General features: G+C 51.1%; 1 protein-coding gene across 5 annotated transcripts in view; it reads left to right on the top strand.

Annotated features, from left to right (window-relative positions):
• The window catches only part of CACNA1D (calcium voltage-gated channel subunit alpha1 D), a 334317-nt gene that overhangs the window by 221976 nt on the left and 93628 nt on the right, over positions 1–18713 (top strand). For 3 of the 5 annotated variants that reach the window (XM_047776946.1, XM_047776918.1, XM_047776928.1), the window contains exons 9-12: positions 1847–2016; positions 17242–17329; positions 17595–17654; positions 18635–18661. In XM_047776946.1, the coding sequence (XP_047632902.1) occupies positions 1847–2016; positions 17242–17329; positions 17595–17654; positions 18635–18661 (345 nt within the window). The remainder of the gene's footprint in view (positions 1–1846; positions 2017–17241; positions 17330–17594; positions 17655–18634; positions 18662–18713) is intronic. The other 2 variants (XM_047776952.1, XM_047776937.1) reach the window with 1 other exon arrangement.

Here is an 18713-nt window from a genome sequence, read left to right on the forward strand (position 1 = left end):
ATAAGACTACTCTTTCTATATGTAACCATGTGAATTGAGTACCCAAAGTTCAGGATCAAAACATGCCAAAAGATTTGTACTGGGATACTTGTGGTAAACAGCAAAATTGAAGGGCCACAGATTTGGCCTTTCCAAATGTATTTAAGAAAACAGATTCCATGATGCATTTTCATGTTAACACCTGATACTCCAGGGCCTCTACTTGTTCAAAGATGAGATTCTGCTTTGGGTGTGACATTTTCAAAGTTCAGTCATTTGCTGAACTGCCCCAGACTGAGTAAGCATGGCTGGTACCTCAGGAAGCCAAGGCTGAGAAGCCCTGTATCACTCTTGGAGTGGTTCACAGATGTGGCAAGATGCTGCCTTCCCAGGCCTTTATTTTTTGAGGTGGGGAGGTGTTCTCTGCAGGAGGAGAGGCCCTAGGCAGGGTGTGTAGAAAGCACCTCTGGGCCTTGAGCAGCTTCAGCTCACCCCCTGGGGACCCCTGGAGTCCAGCCCAGGCTGGCCCAGGCCCTGCTCCCTCCTCATTTCATGGAGGGTGAAGGTGGGACGGACCAGCCCTAACAGAGCCAAGGCCAGCTCCCCATGCACCCAAAAAGAGGGTGATTTAGGGGTGGCGAGGGTGGTACCTTGGCAAGAATTCCAGGTTTCTTATTTGAAGTACCTGTGTCACTGCGTGTTGGAGTATCTGTTCAGACCCTTGAACAGAGTAGAGAGAAGGCCAGGAGAGAGAGAGGAGAGCCTGGCTGTTCAGGTAAGCAGATTGCCTCCCCTTCATCATCTGGGTTGGCTTAATGAGGTCCCTGAAAGGGAGACATGCTGGCTTTGGATCCACAAGGAAGGCAGATGGAGCATCCGTCAGAATCTAGGGGTCTGTGTGCAGAAGCTGCCCTGCCTGTAATCTCCTCTGCTTTCTTAGCAGCTTTTTAATCATACTTACTAAATATGTAACACGCGTAACTTGGCTCCTCTAACACTTGGCGGTTGGAAATGCAGGTGGTTTCTCACATATGAAAATTGGGTAATCACTCACCTGACTTGCCGACTTGCCTGAGCACATGTCGCGTCCCGTATGTGCACAGAGGTAGAGGCTTGCAGACGAGAAAGGTAAACACCGAGCCATTGGGAACATTCATGCATCTGCCAGAGCCTTTCTAGGGCAGGTGTTGCCATAAACGGGCAACTTATCACACTGCCTTTTCACCTCCCATAGGCAGGACTTTGGGGAAAAGATCACGGCAAGAAGCGAGGGTTATGAAAGGTACTAGTGCTTTGCCAGTGGTCTGTTTCCTCTCTGGGGAGAAGGAACAGGGTGTGAGCTGGGTCTGCTCAGACCCAGTCCACTGCTCTGGTCGGAACCTGCAGGTGGTGGGGAGTTGGCTTTCCGGGCTCCGGGCTTGGACAAAGGGGGTCAGTGCACATTAGGAACATTTTACTTAAGAGTATGAAAGAAGCCCTCTTTGACCAGAGCTCAGAGTGTGGGTCCTTTGTCTCCGAAGCGTGTTGCTACCTCTGGGGGAGGGGGGCACCTCTGAGTCCAGGCTCTGGTCAGGGGTTGAGGCCTGCCTTGGCAGCATGTAGTATTGGGGCCAGGGCTCCTTGGAAGCACAGAGCTCTGGAAGAGAGCTCATTTTCTGAGAGATGGTGCATGTGCATTGGTGTGGTCTTGCTTGGGAAGGCACTGTCCTGTGTCCTGTTCATGTGTGTGGCCCCTCTTGCTGTGCTCGTGTGGCTGTACTGGGTGCTGTGTGTCCTGCCGCAGGACTGTTGTGCGGCCGGGCAGATGGCTTGTGGTGGGGGCCCCAGGGATGTCCTGACATGTGCCTTTTCTCTTGGCCTCCCTCAGAGAATTTTCCAAGGAAAGAGAGAAGGCTAAAGCACGGGGAGACTTCCAGAAGCTCCGGGAGAAGCAGCAACTGGAAGAGGATCTAAAGGGCTACTTGGATTGGATCACCCAAGCAGAAGACATTGATCCTGAGAATGAAGAAGAAGGAGGGGAGGAAAGCAAACGGAATAGTAGGTGGCGCCCCTCCTGCTCCGTGTGCCCTTCAGATGCCTGCCCGCCCTGCGGGTGTCCCTCCCCTCTGACCCGCTCTGAGAGCCAGTCCTCCTCCCAGCCATCTGGTTCCTCTGCCTGCACATCAGAGAGAACAGTGCATTGACACCGATCCTGGATGTCCGCTGGGATGTGGGTTTTAGATGCATTTCTCCTTTATGGTCGGGGATCGTCAGCCAGACATGCGTTTTGCTCCAGGGATTAAGTCCCTTCTGGGACTTGGCAGACATGGGCACAGCAAGATGCATATTCACCTTGCACCAGAGGAGACAAAGCTGTGGTTCCTTTGCTTAAGAGTGCACAGTGTTGTTGGAAGGGAACTAGAGAGGCAGGACCCCATCCACGTTTCTGCTACTTGGAGTGCCTTGCCCTGCACTAGCCATGGCATGCCAAATGTTTAGCCTGTTGGGGACCAGGAAGACACCAGATCACCATTCAGGGCAGTGTTAGGGGACATGTGAGTCAGTGGGGCTGCTCCAGAGCCCAGCTAGTAGTTGGTACCCCACACTGGGACACCGGGCCCCGTAGAGTCCTTCTTCAGCAGGAACACTCAAGCTTGGACCACCCCAGGGATTAATTACTGTTGTCCACCAAAGCACCTCTTTTACCATATGCTTTTGATGCTCTTACTCTTCCTGAGGCCATCAGCACCTCAGGTAAAAGTGGAAGTCGAGGTTCATCAGTAGAGTTGACTAAGATCATTGTGCTGGGTTTCAAATCTAGACCAGCTGATAGGAAAGACTGAGGGCGCTTGTCCACTGAGCGGTCTGGCCCCACCCATGGAAGAGGGCTGAGCAGGCTCCCTGGGCAGAGGCCCTCAGATGTCATGTAATCAGCCTTCACTCAGCAGGCTGGGTGCAGGATGCTGGGGGGACCCCTGAGACAGGGAGGATGTGGTTTGCCCCTTCTGGGGAGAGCCAGCTTGGGTACAGATGCATGCAGCACCAGGAGACAGTGGTGCAGGTCACGGGAGGAGCCAGGCAGTGTTCCCAGGGCTGAGGGCTGGCTACTGGGGTCTCAGAGAGAGCTGTGGGGCCTTGGAGGGCCTTGAAGGGTAGATGGATCTGAGATATGTCAGGAGAAACATCCTGAGTCAAGGCAGTAGTGTGAGGAGGATGGAGAGGTAGGCAGCGAAGGCTCCGGGAGGACACAATAGGCTGGTCTTTGGCTGGAGCCCAGAGTAGGTGCGGGTCACGGTGGAAGGAAGTAAGGAGGGTGGGCGAATGGAAGCCGAGGCTGAGACCCATGGTGGAGGGGATTCTTGACCAGATGGCCCTCATGTTTCTCTGAGTCTGTGCTTCCGTGGAGAGTGTTCCTCTCATCAGGGCTGCACACTTGACTCAGTCCTGGGTGCTGATGGGAGGGAGGGGCATTGCTTGCAGGTCACCTCCCACCTGTCCCTGGCCTCCACACCCTGCTTCCCAGGCTGCCTCGAGGAGACTGAGGGTCACCCCCTGAGAGTGAGGAAACCCAGAAGTCTGTAGTCTAGGCTGTTGAATATGAGTTGAGAGCCTCTAAGTGGACGTCCATTTGAGTTCCTCACCCCACAACATGTCCTCTCTGTGATGAGCTGTAAGGATTGTCTGCAGGTCTTTGGCACAGGGGACCTTGAGCTGGAATCCTGTGGCCTTCACAGAACTTCCACCCCTGCAGCGTGGCCAGCAACAAGCCTATAGCTTGGGGCTGCCTACCCCGCTCTTGTCCTCTTGCTTCCCAAGCTGGAGGCTTGACACTGACCCACAGAGGTCCACCAGCCCCCTGCCCCGAGATCCTAGGGCCAGTATGTCACCTGTTATGTGTGAAGTGTCAAAGTCTTGTCCCTTTTTCCAAGCAGCGCACCTTGCTTTGCCAGCATAGTTGTGTCCTTTGGGGGTTGAGAGGGCCCTCTTGCGGGTGGATGTCCTTCTGTCTCCTTATTGCTCCACCTCTAGAAACAGGCAGGGGTCTCCCTTAGTTGTGGCAGCCTCACTTGTGCTGGTAGTTTTTATGGCCTGTGATCTGAGGAGTAGGGATTTTTGTTGGACTTGAGCTAGGGGTTCTGAGGGTCCACTCTTGGGTCTTAGCCCATTTCCTGTGTCCTGACACTGCCTGCAAGGAAAGTCGATGTGTGAGGGCAAAATCAGTGCCTCTGGGGTTCCCATTGTGGCTCATTGAGTTAAGGACCTGATGTTGTCTCTTTGCGAATGTGGATTTGATCCCTGGCCTTGCTCAGTGGGTTAAGGATCTGGCATTGCTGCTGAGCCATGACTGAGCTCAATCCAGTGTTACCATGGCTGTGGTGTAGGCCAGCAGCTGCTGCAGCTCCGATTCCACCCCCAGCCCAGGAACTTGCATGCTGCAGGTGCAGCTGTAAAGAAAGGAAAAAAAATCAGTGCCTCTGCCTTTCGAGACCTTCCATTGGAGAGAGGTGGGGAAGCGGTGCCTGAGTGGGAGGCAGAGCAGAGATGCTGGCACTTCGACCAAGGGAGCCCAGCAGAGTGCAGGGCTGTGGGGGGTGCAGGAATGCCCCATGGCAGAGACTGTGTACCCCTTTATTTTGAGGGACGAGCAGCCTTTGGCTGTGGAAGATTAGGGAGGCATGCTTTTCAGGCTGCGGAAATGGTGTAAATGAGGTGCAAAGGTTACGTACATTCAAAACCCTGAAGTGCATTACTTAGTAATGTCATCAAGGAAGGAAATAAATCCCCCTTAAAAGCTGGAGAGCTTCAGAATTCATGGTATACCTGGGGCTCCCAATGCCATAAAGCTGTGGTCCTCCTCACCAGCTAGCAGTGGCCGACTTGCACATGCCAGGTCTGATCTCTGTCACTTGCTGGCAGGCAGTGACGTGTGGGCATCGCCAGGGCTGGTGCCCTCCCTGGGTACGTAAGACCCATGCTACACCTTACACCGGCCCCGCCCTACGGTCTTTCAGGGGCGGGGGGAAGGGGTGGGGCGCTCCCTGGGGCTCCTGGGTCCACGCTGCCTGGAGATGGCGACGATCCTTCTCAATTGGGTCCTAGGTGCATTGAGACAGTTTCCTCCCAAACATGGAGGAATTAGGTGTGAGAGGAAGCCTCCCTGATGGCTGAGCCTCAGCCTGGACAAAGGGGAATACTGCAGCCAGTAACAACCGCAGTTGCCATAGGCCCACACAGGGCATGGGCTGGGCTAGAGGCTTGTGGATGAGCTTCTTTGGAGTTGGCTACAATTGAGTTTGGGGACTTGGAATTTGGGCTGGAGTGTTAGGCTCATTACCCATCTCTGAGCCCCAGTTTCCTTGCCTGCAGGAAGGAGAGAAATATATTTGCCCACAGGGATGTCATGAGGAGTAAATATTTGATAACTAGCAAGACTGATCACAGCTGTCAGAGTACTTGGTGCCACTGTGGTCATCAAGTTCCAGGCAAATTTGACGTAAGCAGAATTCTGTTTGGTGATTCTATCAGACCTCTACCCAGTCTCAGGGTGAGGACCCCTTCTGGGACCATGTCCCTCTACTTTCCTGTTCCAGAACTATAAGGTTCTCAAGTGTTGATGGAAAACAAACCTTTCGACTCAGTCACTTTTGAGATACGCGTAACATGGCTTTCTGGCCTTTGAAGTCCATTTTTCGTTTGTTGATACTTCCCGTCAGAGAGCAGATGTCAAATCAAGCACTCAGAGATGGCACTCACCTTATCTTTTCTCTCTGATCTGCTAAATGTTACTGTCTGCATCTCTGGTACCCAACTCTGACTGTACATGGCAGTCACCTGGGCAATGAGACTGCATCCTGGCACCATGCCCCACCCCCGCACTGATACATCTGACCGTGGTGGGACTCACACCTGGCTCCCTGGAGTTTCCAGTATGAAACCAGGTTTGGGAACCCCTGAATGCCAGCACACTGAACAACCCAGTTGAAAGAAGACAAAAGGAGAAGCAGTTGGACTCCTACCTTGAGGGCTGTCTGGTAGCTACGATGACAGGTAGCTCTTGCTTTGTGCATCCATGGACCATTTACAATGTCGGTTCCTTAAATTTGCTGTGAGAAAGCTGGTGTTACACACTTAATTGAATGGACAAGGTTCCCTTGGAAGTTAGTTCCTGAGCATTTGGTAAATTTTCAAGGATAATTTATTTAACTTTTTGCTGAGCTTCAAGTTTCTTAAGAAACTCTGCCAAATCTCAAAGTGATTTTTGAGACGTATGCAGCTGCTTCTGAGTTAACAATGGAGTTTTGCTAGGGCCATTAAAATCTGAAAGCCAAAAATTCTATTTTAAACTCTTCTCATTGTCAGTGATTACTCTTTTATTTAAAAAAAATAACATTAAAAATAATGAAATCCTTTTAAAGGAAGCTCATTCTAAAATTCTGGCCAGAAAAGCAAAGCATTTGACTCTGGGAACTATGAATGATCAGTAATAATCCCTGTTAGTGGGGATATCTGATGCCTAAACAGAGGAAGGGGACAGCTGGAACCCAAAGTCTGACCATGAGGGCAGCCTCTGTCTTCTCATTATCAGATCAGCAGTCCTAGAGGCAGTGAGCCCTGTCCCTGTCCGCCTCCCACTGGGACTCTGCGGCCCCCCCCACCACCACCGCAAGGCTCAGTATACACAGTTGTCACAGCTGTCACTTCCCTTCTCCATGTGCCACATTGATGCCTTTTAGTGCAGTGTTTCGTTTGGGGGTAGGCAGAAACCCAGAGATGGCATAGCTGTTGGCCAGCACAAAGCATGGAAATTGGTTGGTCCTGTTTTAAAAGGTTGTTCCTTCAAATTTTGATTTATAAAACTGCTCCCATTATGATTAAACCACCTCAGGGTACAAGTTCAAAATGGAAAACGTTCAATTAAATGCTGTCAAGCAAACAGCGCAGTTAGAGCTGCATATGGTAAACATGAATCCAGGACAACTACCCTCTCTTGAGAGGGCGTAGTGCTGGAGTTACAGGAGGCACCCTCTCCCCTGGGTGGTACTGGGAGCTGTCATTTGCCCTGGGTGGGCCTCACAAGAGCCGGTGAGAGATGGACTTGGGGGTGGTTGCCCCACCATGATGAGGAGAAGCAGGAATTCCAGTCAGGTGGAGTCCTGAGTCAGGGTTGTGTTTTTATTGTATTGTATTTATTTCTTATTTTAGTTCCTCCTGGGCCTGGGATCAAACCCAAGCCACAGCGGTGACAATGGTGGATCCTTAACTCACTGAGCCACCAGGGAACTCCAGTGTTTGTTTTTAATGTATTTTCGTTACATAAGTAATATTTGCCTGCTATAAGGAATGCATATAATATCAAAGTATTTAATGTAAGAACATTCTCTCATCCTTCTCCTTAGAGGGAACCAGGCTATTCTTTGGGGGCCTATTCTTTCTGGCTTCATCTGTGCTGATAGGCACCCCCTCCTTAAACTGCCCAGCATAGATGGTCCTGAAACTTGTCTTTTTCACTGAACCATGTGCCATAGACGACTTTCTGTGTTTTTTCAACAATGTCCTGGGTATTTTCAATCAATGGCCAACTTAAAGCTGCTGTAGTGGACTCTATAGTCTATAGAGCATGCGGACTCTATAGCAGTTGTCAGAGTTGCAGTTTAATGCATTTTTGTGTGGTTGTCCTGTTGCTGTCTTTCTCTGCTATGGGACTGTGAGCTCCATGGGGGCAGGAATAGGATCTGTTTCTGTTTTCAGGGGGGTGGCTGGTACCTAGCATGGTCTTTATCCCATGTACAGGGGCCCAGTAATCCCTTGTTGAGGGAAGGAACACCAAATAACGTTGCATGTTTATCAAGAGCTTCCTGTGTGTCTGACACTGTTCTAAGGGTTCTAGGTACATGAGTGTGTATTCCTCACATGACCCTGAGGCAAGAACTTGGCAGAGGAGGAAAACAAAGCACAGAGAGATTAAGTAGCCTCTCAAGGCCGCGTGCCTGTGAAGGGGCAAAGCTGGGAATGCAACCCAGGTTTTGCCCCTGTCTGTATGTTCCTACCACAAACCCCCCAAATGCAGCACCTGTGTGTCTACCTGTGTTTGTGGTCCTGAGGAATGATTATTGGAATGATGGATGGAAAGGGCTGGACTGGGTCCAGGAGGAGGAGCTTGGCAAAGTTTTAGAAAAGTGAGAGTTGTACCAAGTGGCCCCAGTTCCCAGGCCCCCCAACTATGCACATGTGCCCTTTGCCCACCCGGCGTTCCTCCTGCTGCCCCCACACTGCCCGGGGCATGTGGCCTCTACTCCAAACATTAGCCAGCCTGGAGTGGACATCATATCACAGAGCTAGAAGGAGCTGGAGACCCTGCAATCATTTCTTGTGACCCAGTGGCCATAGGGAAGTTGTCCTGGTTGACCACCTCGCCAATGCTTGTATCACCGTATTTAAGGTTCACCTCTCATGACACCCCTGTAAAGAGGAGCTCAGATGGTTATTAACATCTTATAAATGAAGAAACTAAGGCTCAACACCTTTGGGTAACCTGTCATCCAACCAGGAAGTGACAGGGCTGGGACTGGACCTGGTCTGTCCTAATCCAGAGCCTGCCACTTTAACCCTGAGGGTCCAGCCGGTAGTGGTGCTAGCTGGGACGCCTGCTGAAGCGCCCTCTCCCTCCTGCCCCTCCTAGAGGGGAAGCCAAACCTTGGAACCTTTGTCTAGAGTGGGTTAGTTGGTTTATTTGTAAAAACAAGCATTTTGTAGACTAGCTACAGAGAGTGCACGTCTCCTCTCCTGGCCAGATCCTGAACTGTAGATGTCGCCATGGTGGGAGGAGGACAGTTTGGGGGCTTGCGTAGCAGAGCCTGGGATGCGGCCGCCTCTCGCATCTGCAGGCCTGTTTGCATTGCTCTTGCTGCCCTCTACCGAAGCATGATGAAATTGCCTGTGTTCCACCCGAAGGGGTCACAGTGGCCGACTTGCTCAAAGAGGATAAGAAGAAAAAGAGGTTTTGCTGCTTTCGCCAACGCAGGGCTAAAGATCACGGTAAACGGCTGAGATTGAACTTGCCTTTGGGAGACTCTTCTCCCCAGCCCCCTGACGCCTCTTCCTTACACATGGGCATGGTGTAAGGTGCATGTGCTGTGTGTTGTGTCTGTTAGATGCCTTTGTGTTCATTTGATTTCTCTGAGACTTGGTCGTGTTATTTTCCCCTTGTCTTTTCCCCAAATGTGTGTCTTAGTCAAGACACTATGAGTTTTTTTTTTTTTTTTTTTGACCTGTACCTTTGAAAGAAGCAGCTGAACCAACTCTGAAAAGTTCTTTAGTTCAGCCTGAAGATTCTTAGGCTGGAAGACAGACTTTTTTAAACACTTTCCCCCAAGTGATGCTTTTTAACCTAAACTGTTTGGAAATTCCAGTGTTATTTGATTGATTTTTCTTTTCCAGGTTGCATGTTTCAAAAGGCCTCTGGGTTTTCCAATCTCTGGCTGGTTTGCCCGGGACCAGGCTAAAGCTCATAGCACTCATTTCAAGAATGAAGTTAAAAATAGGCTTCCAGGAGGCTGGAATTAGGGGCACGCATCTTTACAAGTGGGAATGGGGGAAGGGTTTCTGTGACAAACAGTTACATTTCAGTCTGTGCTCTAAGATAGTGCTTTACTATAGCTTAGCCTCAGGACCATCCCCAACGGTCAGTTATGCAAACAACTGGTGTTCTGGCCAAGCCACCCATGTTGTCCCCCAGCAGCGCAGAGTATTGCCTGTGCAGACCTGGTTATTGCCACTGACGCTGGCTCTGGCAGAGAGGTCTGTTTGAGAAGATTCAGGCACGGGTGCAAAGCCAGCTGCTGGAGAAACAGAGGGGACATGTTGCCCTGTTTTCTCAGGAGTGCTCTCAGCCATTCATGGGAATGCTGAGGACAGAGGTGATGGGAACTGGACTTGAGTGAGGCCTGGATGGGCTGAATGAAGGTTGAATCAGAGTCCTCCTCTCATCAGAAGGCCTGAAAACAGAAAGGGACAGAGAGCGTCCGATATGAGCTCATCGTCACCCTGAGAGCATACGGGGGTCCCAGAGGAGGAACTTGCCTGAGGGTGGAGCGATTCTGGGGGCAGAGACAGAGCTGCCTGAGCAGCTTAAGTGCTTGCAGGTATTTGTGAAGAAGAGGCTGGACTTGATGCAGCTCCCAAAAGCCTCTTCAGGGAAAATGGGCTTTGGCTAAGGAAGAAATACTGTGAAATATGTTTTCAGAGATGGACTTAGCCCTTCAGCTCTGGGTGGGTCACTGTGAGCACATGAGGGGCTCCTGTCCCAGGGGAGCAGAGGATCCCCCACCCTGCTGGGCATGTAGGTGCCCATCCTCCTCAGTGGGGGCTTGGACCTCGTGGCTTTTCAAGGAGTCTTAAGGCTTCAGGCCATCCTTGAGATCTGCAGGAAGAGGAAGCAGCCTAAAATTTTCAGAAAGCTTTCTATATTTTTTTGTGGGGGAAGGTCTTTAATGACTGAGATACCCAGGGACCCTAAAGAAGCCTCCTGCCATTTGATGCTAGTGGGGTGGGGGCCCTTGTGGGAGTGCTGTGCTCCCCATGTCCCTGGTCATACGGAAATCCTTATTGTCAGGGCATGATTCCTTTAGACACAGAGACCTTGGTCTGGCCTTGACCCACATTCTCCAGCAAGAGTCTGGCTTCTTTACAGCAATGAAAGTCTGTTACCCTGTGATGGCTGAGCGTGTCACCACTCGCAAGCACAGGCAGATTCCTCCAGGGGACATCATGGCACTGTTCATGCTTGTCATGAAAATAAGATAAAAACACAAGATCTTGGCTTCGGAGCTCCTGTCCCTAGGAAGGTAGCCATGAACCTGCCACTGCTCAGTTATCTAAACCCACCACCCCCCCTGCCTTGGAAAGGAAAGAGTGAGCAGCTTTAGGCTGCTGGGGCCTGGAGGGAAGTGTGGAAAGAGACCCCTAAGTGTGCAAGAAGGCCTGTCCTGTGGAGAACAGCGGAGTAAGGGTCCTGGAGGCCCAGGACCTGGTGTGACCTCCAGGAGGAGGCTGGGGAGCTCCAGGCTCACATGATGATGGTCCTGGGGCTCCCAGGGTGGGCAGAGGTCTTTTGGGGGCTGCTCCACTCCCAGGGGTGCTCTGCCTGGAGCTGACTTGGTCCCAGTTCTTAAGGGCAGATGGCTGGCCTCCCAGCTACCCTCCTGAGTGGTGAGCCGTGGCTTCACAGCGCTGTTCACGCCCTGTTCTCCTTGCCAAGCTGGGGGGAAATTAAGGGGAAACCCCCTGGGTGCTGGTAGTAAAACAAGACAGGCTGTGGGTGTTTCCTCTTCATGGTAGTTCTATTAGGTCAGAGGTAAATACATCTTAGAGATGAAATTGCCCAACAGCTCCTGTGTAGCTTCGAAGACAAAGTCCAGGGAAGAAAGAGGACTTGTCCTGCATCACCAAAGACAGAGACCACGCTTGTCGGACATCTGCCTAGAGTCTGTAAACACTGACAGAAGTTAGTCTGAGATCTTGGCTGTGCATGTTTATGGGGAACCTAATTTGGTGGCTGCCTATTCGGACACCCACACAGACTCATGTGCCGTGTGTGCGCGTGTGCCCATGCACGTATGCTTGCGTGTATTTGTGTGTTAATTTCCCTCTGGATCCAGGCAGATATGGTTGAGAAGTTGTCCTTCAGAGTGAGGGCTGGTGGAGGAATGTTGACACGTTGGCGAACTTGCTGTCAGGCTCGTCTGAGAAGCGGCATTTCCTGTTGATTGGGGGCAGCTTTACCCATGATGGCATCTGGGCCCTACAAGATCCTAAAGAGAAATGGTGTGAGTGGCGGCTGCCCCTCTCATGTACAGTCCAGGGTTAGCTGGGCAGCTGTCTGGCTGGCGTCAATCCCTTGTTGCCAGTAGCATTTGGAAGGCCCTGCTCGTTGTGCCCACGCTCGAAGCCTGACAGTCTGCCCTGGAGCTCTCCCCAGAGATCCCAGTGCCTGGAATCGATTGCAAAGCATAGGCCCTGAGCTTCCTCAGATTTTCAGCGGGCAGATTGCAAAGCAGGTCACCATCTCAGCACAGGCGACAGGCTTATCCTAATGCCTGGTTTCAGCCAGAGTCATTGAAAATCATTTTAAAATTTATATCTACAAAAATGAAAACATCCTCAACAAAGCTCTAAAGTTTCCTGAAATGTGTAAGGGACAAGGACTTGTAGCTTCCCTGTGTGCGGGTGGCCCTGGCTCCTTCTGCAGGAGGGGCTGGTACCTGTAGGTCTGAGGCGTCTCTGTGCTTTGTCTGTGGTTAGGCCCAGCTGCCTGTCAGTAGTTAGTGCTTAATCCCTGCTGAAGGGGACAGAGTGGTCATCTTGAGTGGGGCAGGCGTGATCTCTGGTAGCCAGTTAGGGAGAAGGGCTTGTGTTCTGATCATTCATCCATGGGTTTACTTACTTGGGTTTTTATAATTCTTTCTGTTTGCATTTTTATGAAGTCCCCGTAGGTTCTGTGACACCTGAATTTTTTCACTCCCCCCATTTTCTGGGATGATCCCCTGAAAGTGGTCTGGCTTTACTCCAGGCCTCTAGGGGTTAATAAAGGCCCTTAGCACAGCATACCAAGACTGGCGGCTAAGAGTCTTGCTTGGTTTTTGGAAATCTTTGATTTGTGGCGTTTTAAGTATATACCAGTGCACATACGAACATACACCAAAACAAAAACATACCCCAGTATATTTAAGGATGAACCAGAACCCTGGGGGCTGTGTGGTCCCTTGGCAGGGATGCAGGAGAGCTTTCCCCATACAGTGTGAGCTGCATGTCCTGAGGCAAGTGGGTCAGTTCTCTCATCTGTGAAATCAGCATTCATTCATGTCATCTCAGAAGCCCCTTCTTGTTGTAACAGTCTGTGATGCTCCCGTCTTGATTTGTTAAAACGGGAATGAGATCCTATTGGGGCCAAATGAAGTGAGACACATGTCCATTTGTGAACATTACAAAAATGAATGCCCGGTGCAAGTGAAGGATGAAATGTTTAAATGTACAAACAAGCCCCTTGGTTATGCCCACTGGGTCCGATGTCTTCTGTTCTGGGAAAGGAATCACTGGCCTGTGGCAGGAGGGAGACGCTGGAGCAGATGGGAAGGCTGCCAGCGCCCCGGCCAGAGCCTGGCTCCTCGGCTGGGTGCAGGGACTGAATCAAGGTCCATTTCCGGAAGCACATGAGGTCACCACCCTCCAGAGTAGTCACTGTCCTCTTGCTCCGCCTGCCCCTTCCTCTCCTCCTGAGCTCCAGAGGCACGACCCTGGAACAGATTTCGTTATTAGGGGCCTGTGGCTCTGTAGGTGTCAAATAATTATGGCAGAGAAGTGGCTCTCCATACACCAGGCTGCATTAGACAGAAATAACCCAGTTAAAGACAGAAAAGATACAAACCAGGGGTGGTGGCCAAGGCTGATTCAGAAGCATGGAGGCGGTTCACCCTTGAATCCTCTTTGCCGTGGTGGAAGTCAGCAGGGCAGGGTGACACTGGATCTGGACCATCCAGGGAGCATGGCTTGGCTTCCAGGAAGCTCCAGGGAGGATTTTTCAAGACAGCAGCTTCATTCATGAGCCTCATTGACTGCCCAACACCATGGACCTGCTCTGTCTCTCATCTCATGTACTTCTGTCAATAGCCCATGAGGTACAGTACTCCTCGTTTTCAGATGAGAAAAGTGAAGCCTTGGAGAAGTTTGGTCACTGATGTGAGGTTAAACTTAGTTGTGACCAACCTAAGAGCCTGCTTATAGTCACTCTCCCACCCCACCTGAAGGGCGGAGTCCACCTGGAGAGCAGGAGGACTTCTGTTCATCACTGCAACCCTGACACGGTGCCCCGCCATCAGCCTTTCTCCCTTTCTGCCTGGGAGTTCGGCTTTATTTCTTACCTCCCACCCCCACCCTTTGTCTAGGCAGCAGCTTGTACATCTCATTCACTATTAGTTGGCAAGGAGCCAGAAATGCAGAATGAGGCCCCCCTCAGCTGCCCCCCTGCTTTCCCATAGGCAGGATATAATTTATCTATTTAGATCAGATCATTTGAAAACACACTTTAGGAAGGAAATGCAGCAACTCTATTGACCTCATCATGGGACATGGCCCCAAGAGAGCAAAAAGCCACAAAGATTTAGCTTGTTCAGAAGAAGTTGGTTCTTTTTTTTGGGGCGGGGGGGGGGGGGGCTGCAGGTGCGGCACATGGACGTTCTCAGGCTAGGGGTTGAATCAGAGATACAGCTGCTGGCCATAGCCACAGCCACGCCAGATCCAAGCTGCCATCTGTAACCTACACCACAGCTTGAGACAATGCCAGATGCTTAAACCCCCTGAGTGAGGCCAGAGATCAAACCCGCATCCTCATGGATACTAGTCGGGTTCACTTCCACTGAGTCACAATGGAAATTCCAGAATTTTGCAAATCAGGATTAATATCATTACACCATGATTAACTTTAGAACCATGAAGGATTAAGCTGGATGGAAGAAACCCTTGAGAGTGTGGAGTTAGTGTCCCTACTTTACAGACAGTACAGACAGAACAACAAAGCCTGGAGAGACTTGAGGCTCTGCCCAGGGTAGAGCTTGGGCAGAACTGAGGTCTGAGGACCCTCCCTACCTCCCCTCCCCACACCCCAGCCCCGCCATCATGCTGCTCTCAACTTAGTGGTGGTGAAAACCACTAAGGAAAATGTTCTACACGGATGATTCTTGGTCATATTTATAAGGGTCTCCCATAATAAGTTTCTTTGTCCCGTTTCTCAAGAGAAGGGTGACCCTGGAGTTCCCCTCGTAGTGCAGTGGTTAACGAATCCGACTAGGAACCATGCGATTGTGGGTTCAATCTCTGGCCTTGCTCAGTGGGCTAAGGATCTGACGTTGCCGTGAGCTGTGGTGTAGGTCGCAGGTGTGGCTTGGATCCCGTGTTGCTGTGGCTCCGGTGCATGCTGGTGGCTACAGCTCTGATTAGACTCCTAACCTGGGAACCTCCATATGCCACGGGAACGGCCCAAGAAATGGCAAAAAGTCAAAAAAACAAAAAATTAGAAGGGTGACCCTGTGGGAGGAACCTATAACAATGAATTTGGCTAACTTTACAATTCTTTAGTCTTTCTGCTAAAGTCAGAGCATGGAACAGTGATGGAGAAGCAAATTGCATGAGTAGCTTCCTGTGTGTGTGTATCTCTTCATGGAGCTTTTTTTTTTCCTCGACTTTCTTTTTTTTGTTATTGTGTATATATACTTTTAGGGCTGCACTGATGGCATATGGGGTCAAATTGGAGCTGCCCCTGCTGGCCTATGCCAAAGCCACAGCAATGCCAGATCCAAGCTGCATCTGCGACCTACACTGTAGCTCACGGCAACACCAGATCCTTGACCCACTGAATGAGGTCAGGGATCAAACCTGCATCCTCATGGATACTAGTCAGATTCATTTCCGCTGAGCCACGACGGGAACTCCTCTTCATGGAGCTTTTTATTGAAGGTTTTTCTGTGGTTGGATTGTGGGGTGTGTTTTTTTGTTTTTTTGGGTTTTTTTGTGGGGGCGGGGGCGGTGGGTGAGTGTTTTTGTCTCTGTTTTCTTTCCGTGGAGTAGTGAAATCAAAGTTTGTAGTTGGGTTTCTCGTGACTTAACTAAGGAAGGAAAGGGTTATCCCATGGGAATACCAGTAGTATGTTATGGGTCTATAATTCTGCTCAGTTTGCAGTCACTTTTGAAAGCTTTGCCTAAAGGTGCCTGGAGATGGCTACTGAGACCACATATACCGCTCTCCCTGGCCAGGCAGGCTCAGTCCCCTGGCTGCTCACAGAAGGGAAGGGATAATCTTTGGTGCCTCAGAAAAGATGTTTCTCGGCTATCTAGGCCCTTCAGATCAGGTCTGTGTCCATCCTGTCATTCACATGCTTTGTCCTGAGCGGGGCCCGCAGACATGCAGCTGCACAGACAGAGCTTGTGGGCCTGTGCCTTTGCTGTGTGTGCCTGGGCGGGCCTCAGACTGCTCCCCAAGCACACCAGGCACCGCTGCGAGGTTTTACAGCTCAGACAGAGGCATCCTTCCTAAAAGGAGCCATATGGGCAGAGCCCATGTGGGGAAGGGTCTTCCTGTTGATACCATTAGGTATAGAGAAATCATAAAGTCATTGCAGTTCAAAATGATGCGGCAGGAAAAGAAGTTGAGGTGATTGTCCCATGGTTCAACTTTCGATGACCTCTTCTAACCCCAGAGCAGAATTACTCATTCTTTACTAGCTTGCTCAGCCCCCTGGCTCTTGTAGATTCAAGTCCACTGAAGCCTGCCTCTTCCACTGGTCCTCCAGGGCAGGGCAGAGTCTGGTCCCTCTCTGTGTCCTGCACCTCCTTTGCCACCTGGTTTCTGGCATGTGTTCATGATATTTCTAGGGTTCTATCAAGTGAAGGAGAAAAAACACCCCTGTGCCAGATGGTGGTTCTGGGTGGGTCCCTGGGCCTCCTGACCCTAGCAGGTGCTTTTCATGTTTCTTCCACTTCTGCTCAGGATCCTGCTGTGCGGGAGGGAGACCTGCCCAGAGACCCTGGAAGTACAGGGACCACAGTCAGCTTTGCCCTCTGGTCTCTGGTTGGAAGGAAACCTTCTCCCCAAAAGACTGTGTGCTTGCTGCTCCAGCGCTGGCGTCTTTGGTCAGCACCTCCTGTAGGTTGGCTTCACAAGTGGTGCAGAAGAAGTACAGATAAATGAATGAAAAATGAGTCAAATTCTTAAATTTTTAAAAAGATTTTGTGCTTGTACCTTCTTGTGCTCCTCCCTCTATAAGACCTCCTCTCCCTCAGTTATTTAAAATAAGAATTGATCAGATACTAGGTTTTTTCACAGATTTTTCAGAGTATGCCTATGGGATAAGAAAAGCCATAGCTGTCACCGGGATGTTTTGATGGCCTCTCAGTGCAAACCTGGAAATCAGAAGAACAAGCTGGCGCCAGGCACAGCTGCTGGATTCAGTTTGAACCCCAGGCTTCTTGGAAAGTTGGATGTACAGGATTTCGGCCTGTCAGGGGTCTTGGCAGGTGTCTTTGGCAGATCACAGATGCAAAGGCTCCCCGCTGCTGTGGAGACACCTGGCTTCTTGGTGCTTCCTTTTGTGGGTCAAATCCCTGAGGACCCTTCATAGCTATCCTTAGCCTCTTGCCAGGTTCCCAGAGGGGTGGCCTGGAGGCAGAGCTCACGTCTGTCCCTCCTGTGGGCATGCAGTGCACCAGAGTCTAAAGCATTTCTTCTCCCCGCAGCCAGCATGCCCACCAGTGAGACGGAGTCTGTGAACACGGAGAATGTGAGCGGGGAAGGCGAGAACCAAGGCTGCTGTGGGAGCCTCTGGTGAGTGTGGGGACCCTGCCCTCCTGGCTCCTCCCAGCTTCTTAGAGAAGCAGATAAGAGGAAGACACCCAAGTTTCAGTGGAGCCCTGGAGCCATGGCCTCAGGTGCAAGAGGGATGGGTGGGCTCCCAGGACCCCTGGGTCCTCCTCTCAGCCCAGGCCCCCTGCATCTCACCTGCCTCTTCTTCTAAAGCCATCTGTCCTGCTGAGGTGGAGCGTTCCTCGGGCTGAGCTAGGTAACCCTGCAATTCCCCTGTGTCCACTAGGTGCTGGTGGAGAAGAAGAGGCGCTGCCAAGGCCGGGCCCTCAGGGTGTCGGCGGTGGGGGTAAAAAGCCCAGTTCTCCTCTGAGTCTGGTGCTGGCGTCAGTGCTTTGAAGAAGGGCTTGTATGGCAGAGTTGCTGATAGAATGTGCTACGTATTTAAGTTCCTTTCACTCACGGGGTCCCCCGACCTCATGCATAGTGGCTGGATAGCTAATGAGGCCCTGCCTCCTCTGCTCACGTGCCCTTTCTCTGCACCACCCTCTGCTAACCGTGGAGGATGCCTCACGTTAACCCTCGTTGGCTTTCTTCTAGAGGAGCTGGCCTGCAGCAGCCGGTGCACCAGCAGTGTGCAACGTGCAGAGTACCGCCTGCTTTGGGGGAGCCCCATGCACTTCTGTTTTGTGTGCTTTCTGCTAGTACCCTTTAGGTCCTGTGTCTGTCAAGTACAGGTGTCATTTTTAGGAGAATCCGATCTCTTTCGCAGAGGTCCATAAAAATGATGAATCTGGAGCAGAAAACTCAAGAGTTTACGAAGTGGACTTGTCTCTTTTCTCTTGCTCTGCCCTCCTACAGTAGCATGAAGTAGGCAGGGAATGAGTTTGTCTTGCCTTTTTACAGAGGAGCACACTGAGGCTCCCAAAGGTATGCTGCTGGCTCAAGCTCATGCAGTGAGTGAGTTGCAGAGCTTGGACTCCAAGCCTCAGCCTCCTTTGGCTGTAGTGGGAGCACGTGCTGCTGTTGAGATCAGAGGCTGAGCTGTGGGCAAGAGAGGCGCTGCTGACTTCATTTTGAGGAATTTGGGGTGGGGGAGAAGAACCCCTGACATCAGTGCCTGTGCCAGGGCCGCTCAGGGTGTCTGGTTAAGAGTCCTCTCTTGCCTGGCCTCCTGCTCCGCTCTCACCCAGCTGCCTGCTGTGGGAGCCCTGGTGCTGGGTCCAGGCTTCTGTGCATGGCTTTTATGATACCTTTGCTCAGGTTTCTGGGGTCGGGGAGCATATGCTCAAGGCTTCCTAACAGAATTAATATTCTTTTATCTTTCAGTCAGGCCATCTCGAAATCCAAGCTCAGGTCAGTATCTTCTGTTTTTTCTTAAGCCTATATGTGGGTTTAACATCGTAAC

This window comes from Phacochoerus africanus, chromosome 1, assembly GCF_016906955.1.
Source record: "Phacochoerus africanus isolate WHEZ1 chromosome 1, ROS_Pafr_v1, whole genome shotgun sequence".
In the NCBI taxonomy this organism is placed as follows: domain Eukaryota; kingdom Metazoa; phylum Chordata; class Mammalia; order Artiodactyla; family Suidae; genus Phacochoerus; species Phacochoerus africanus.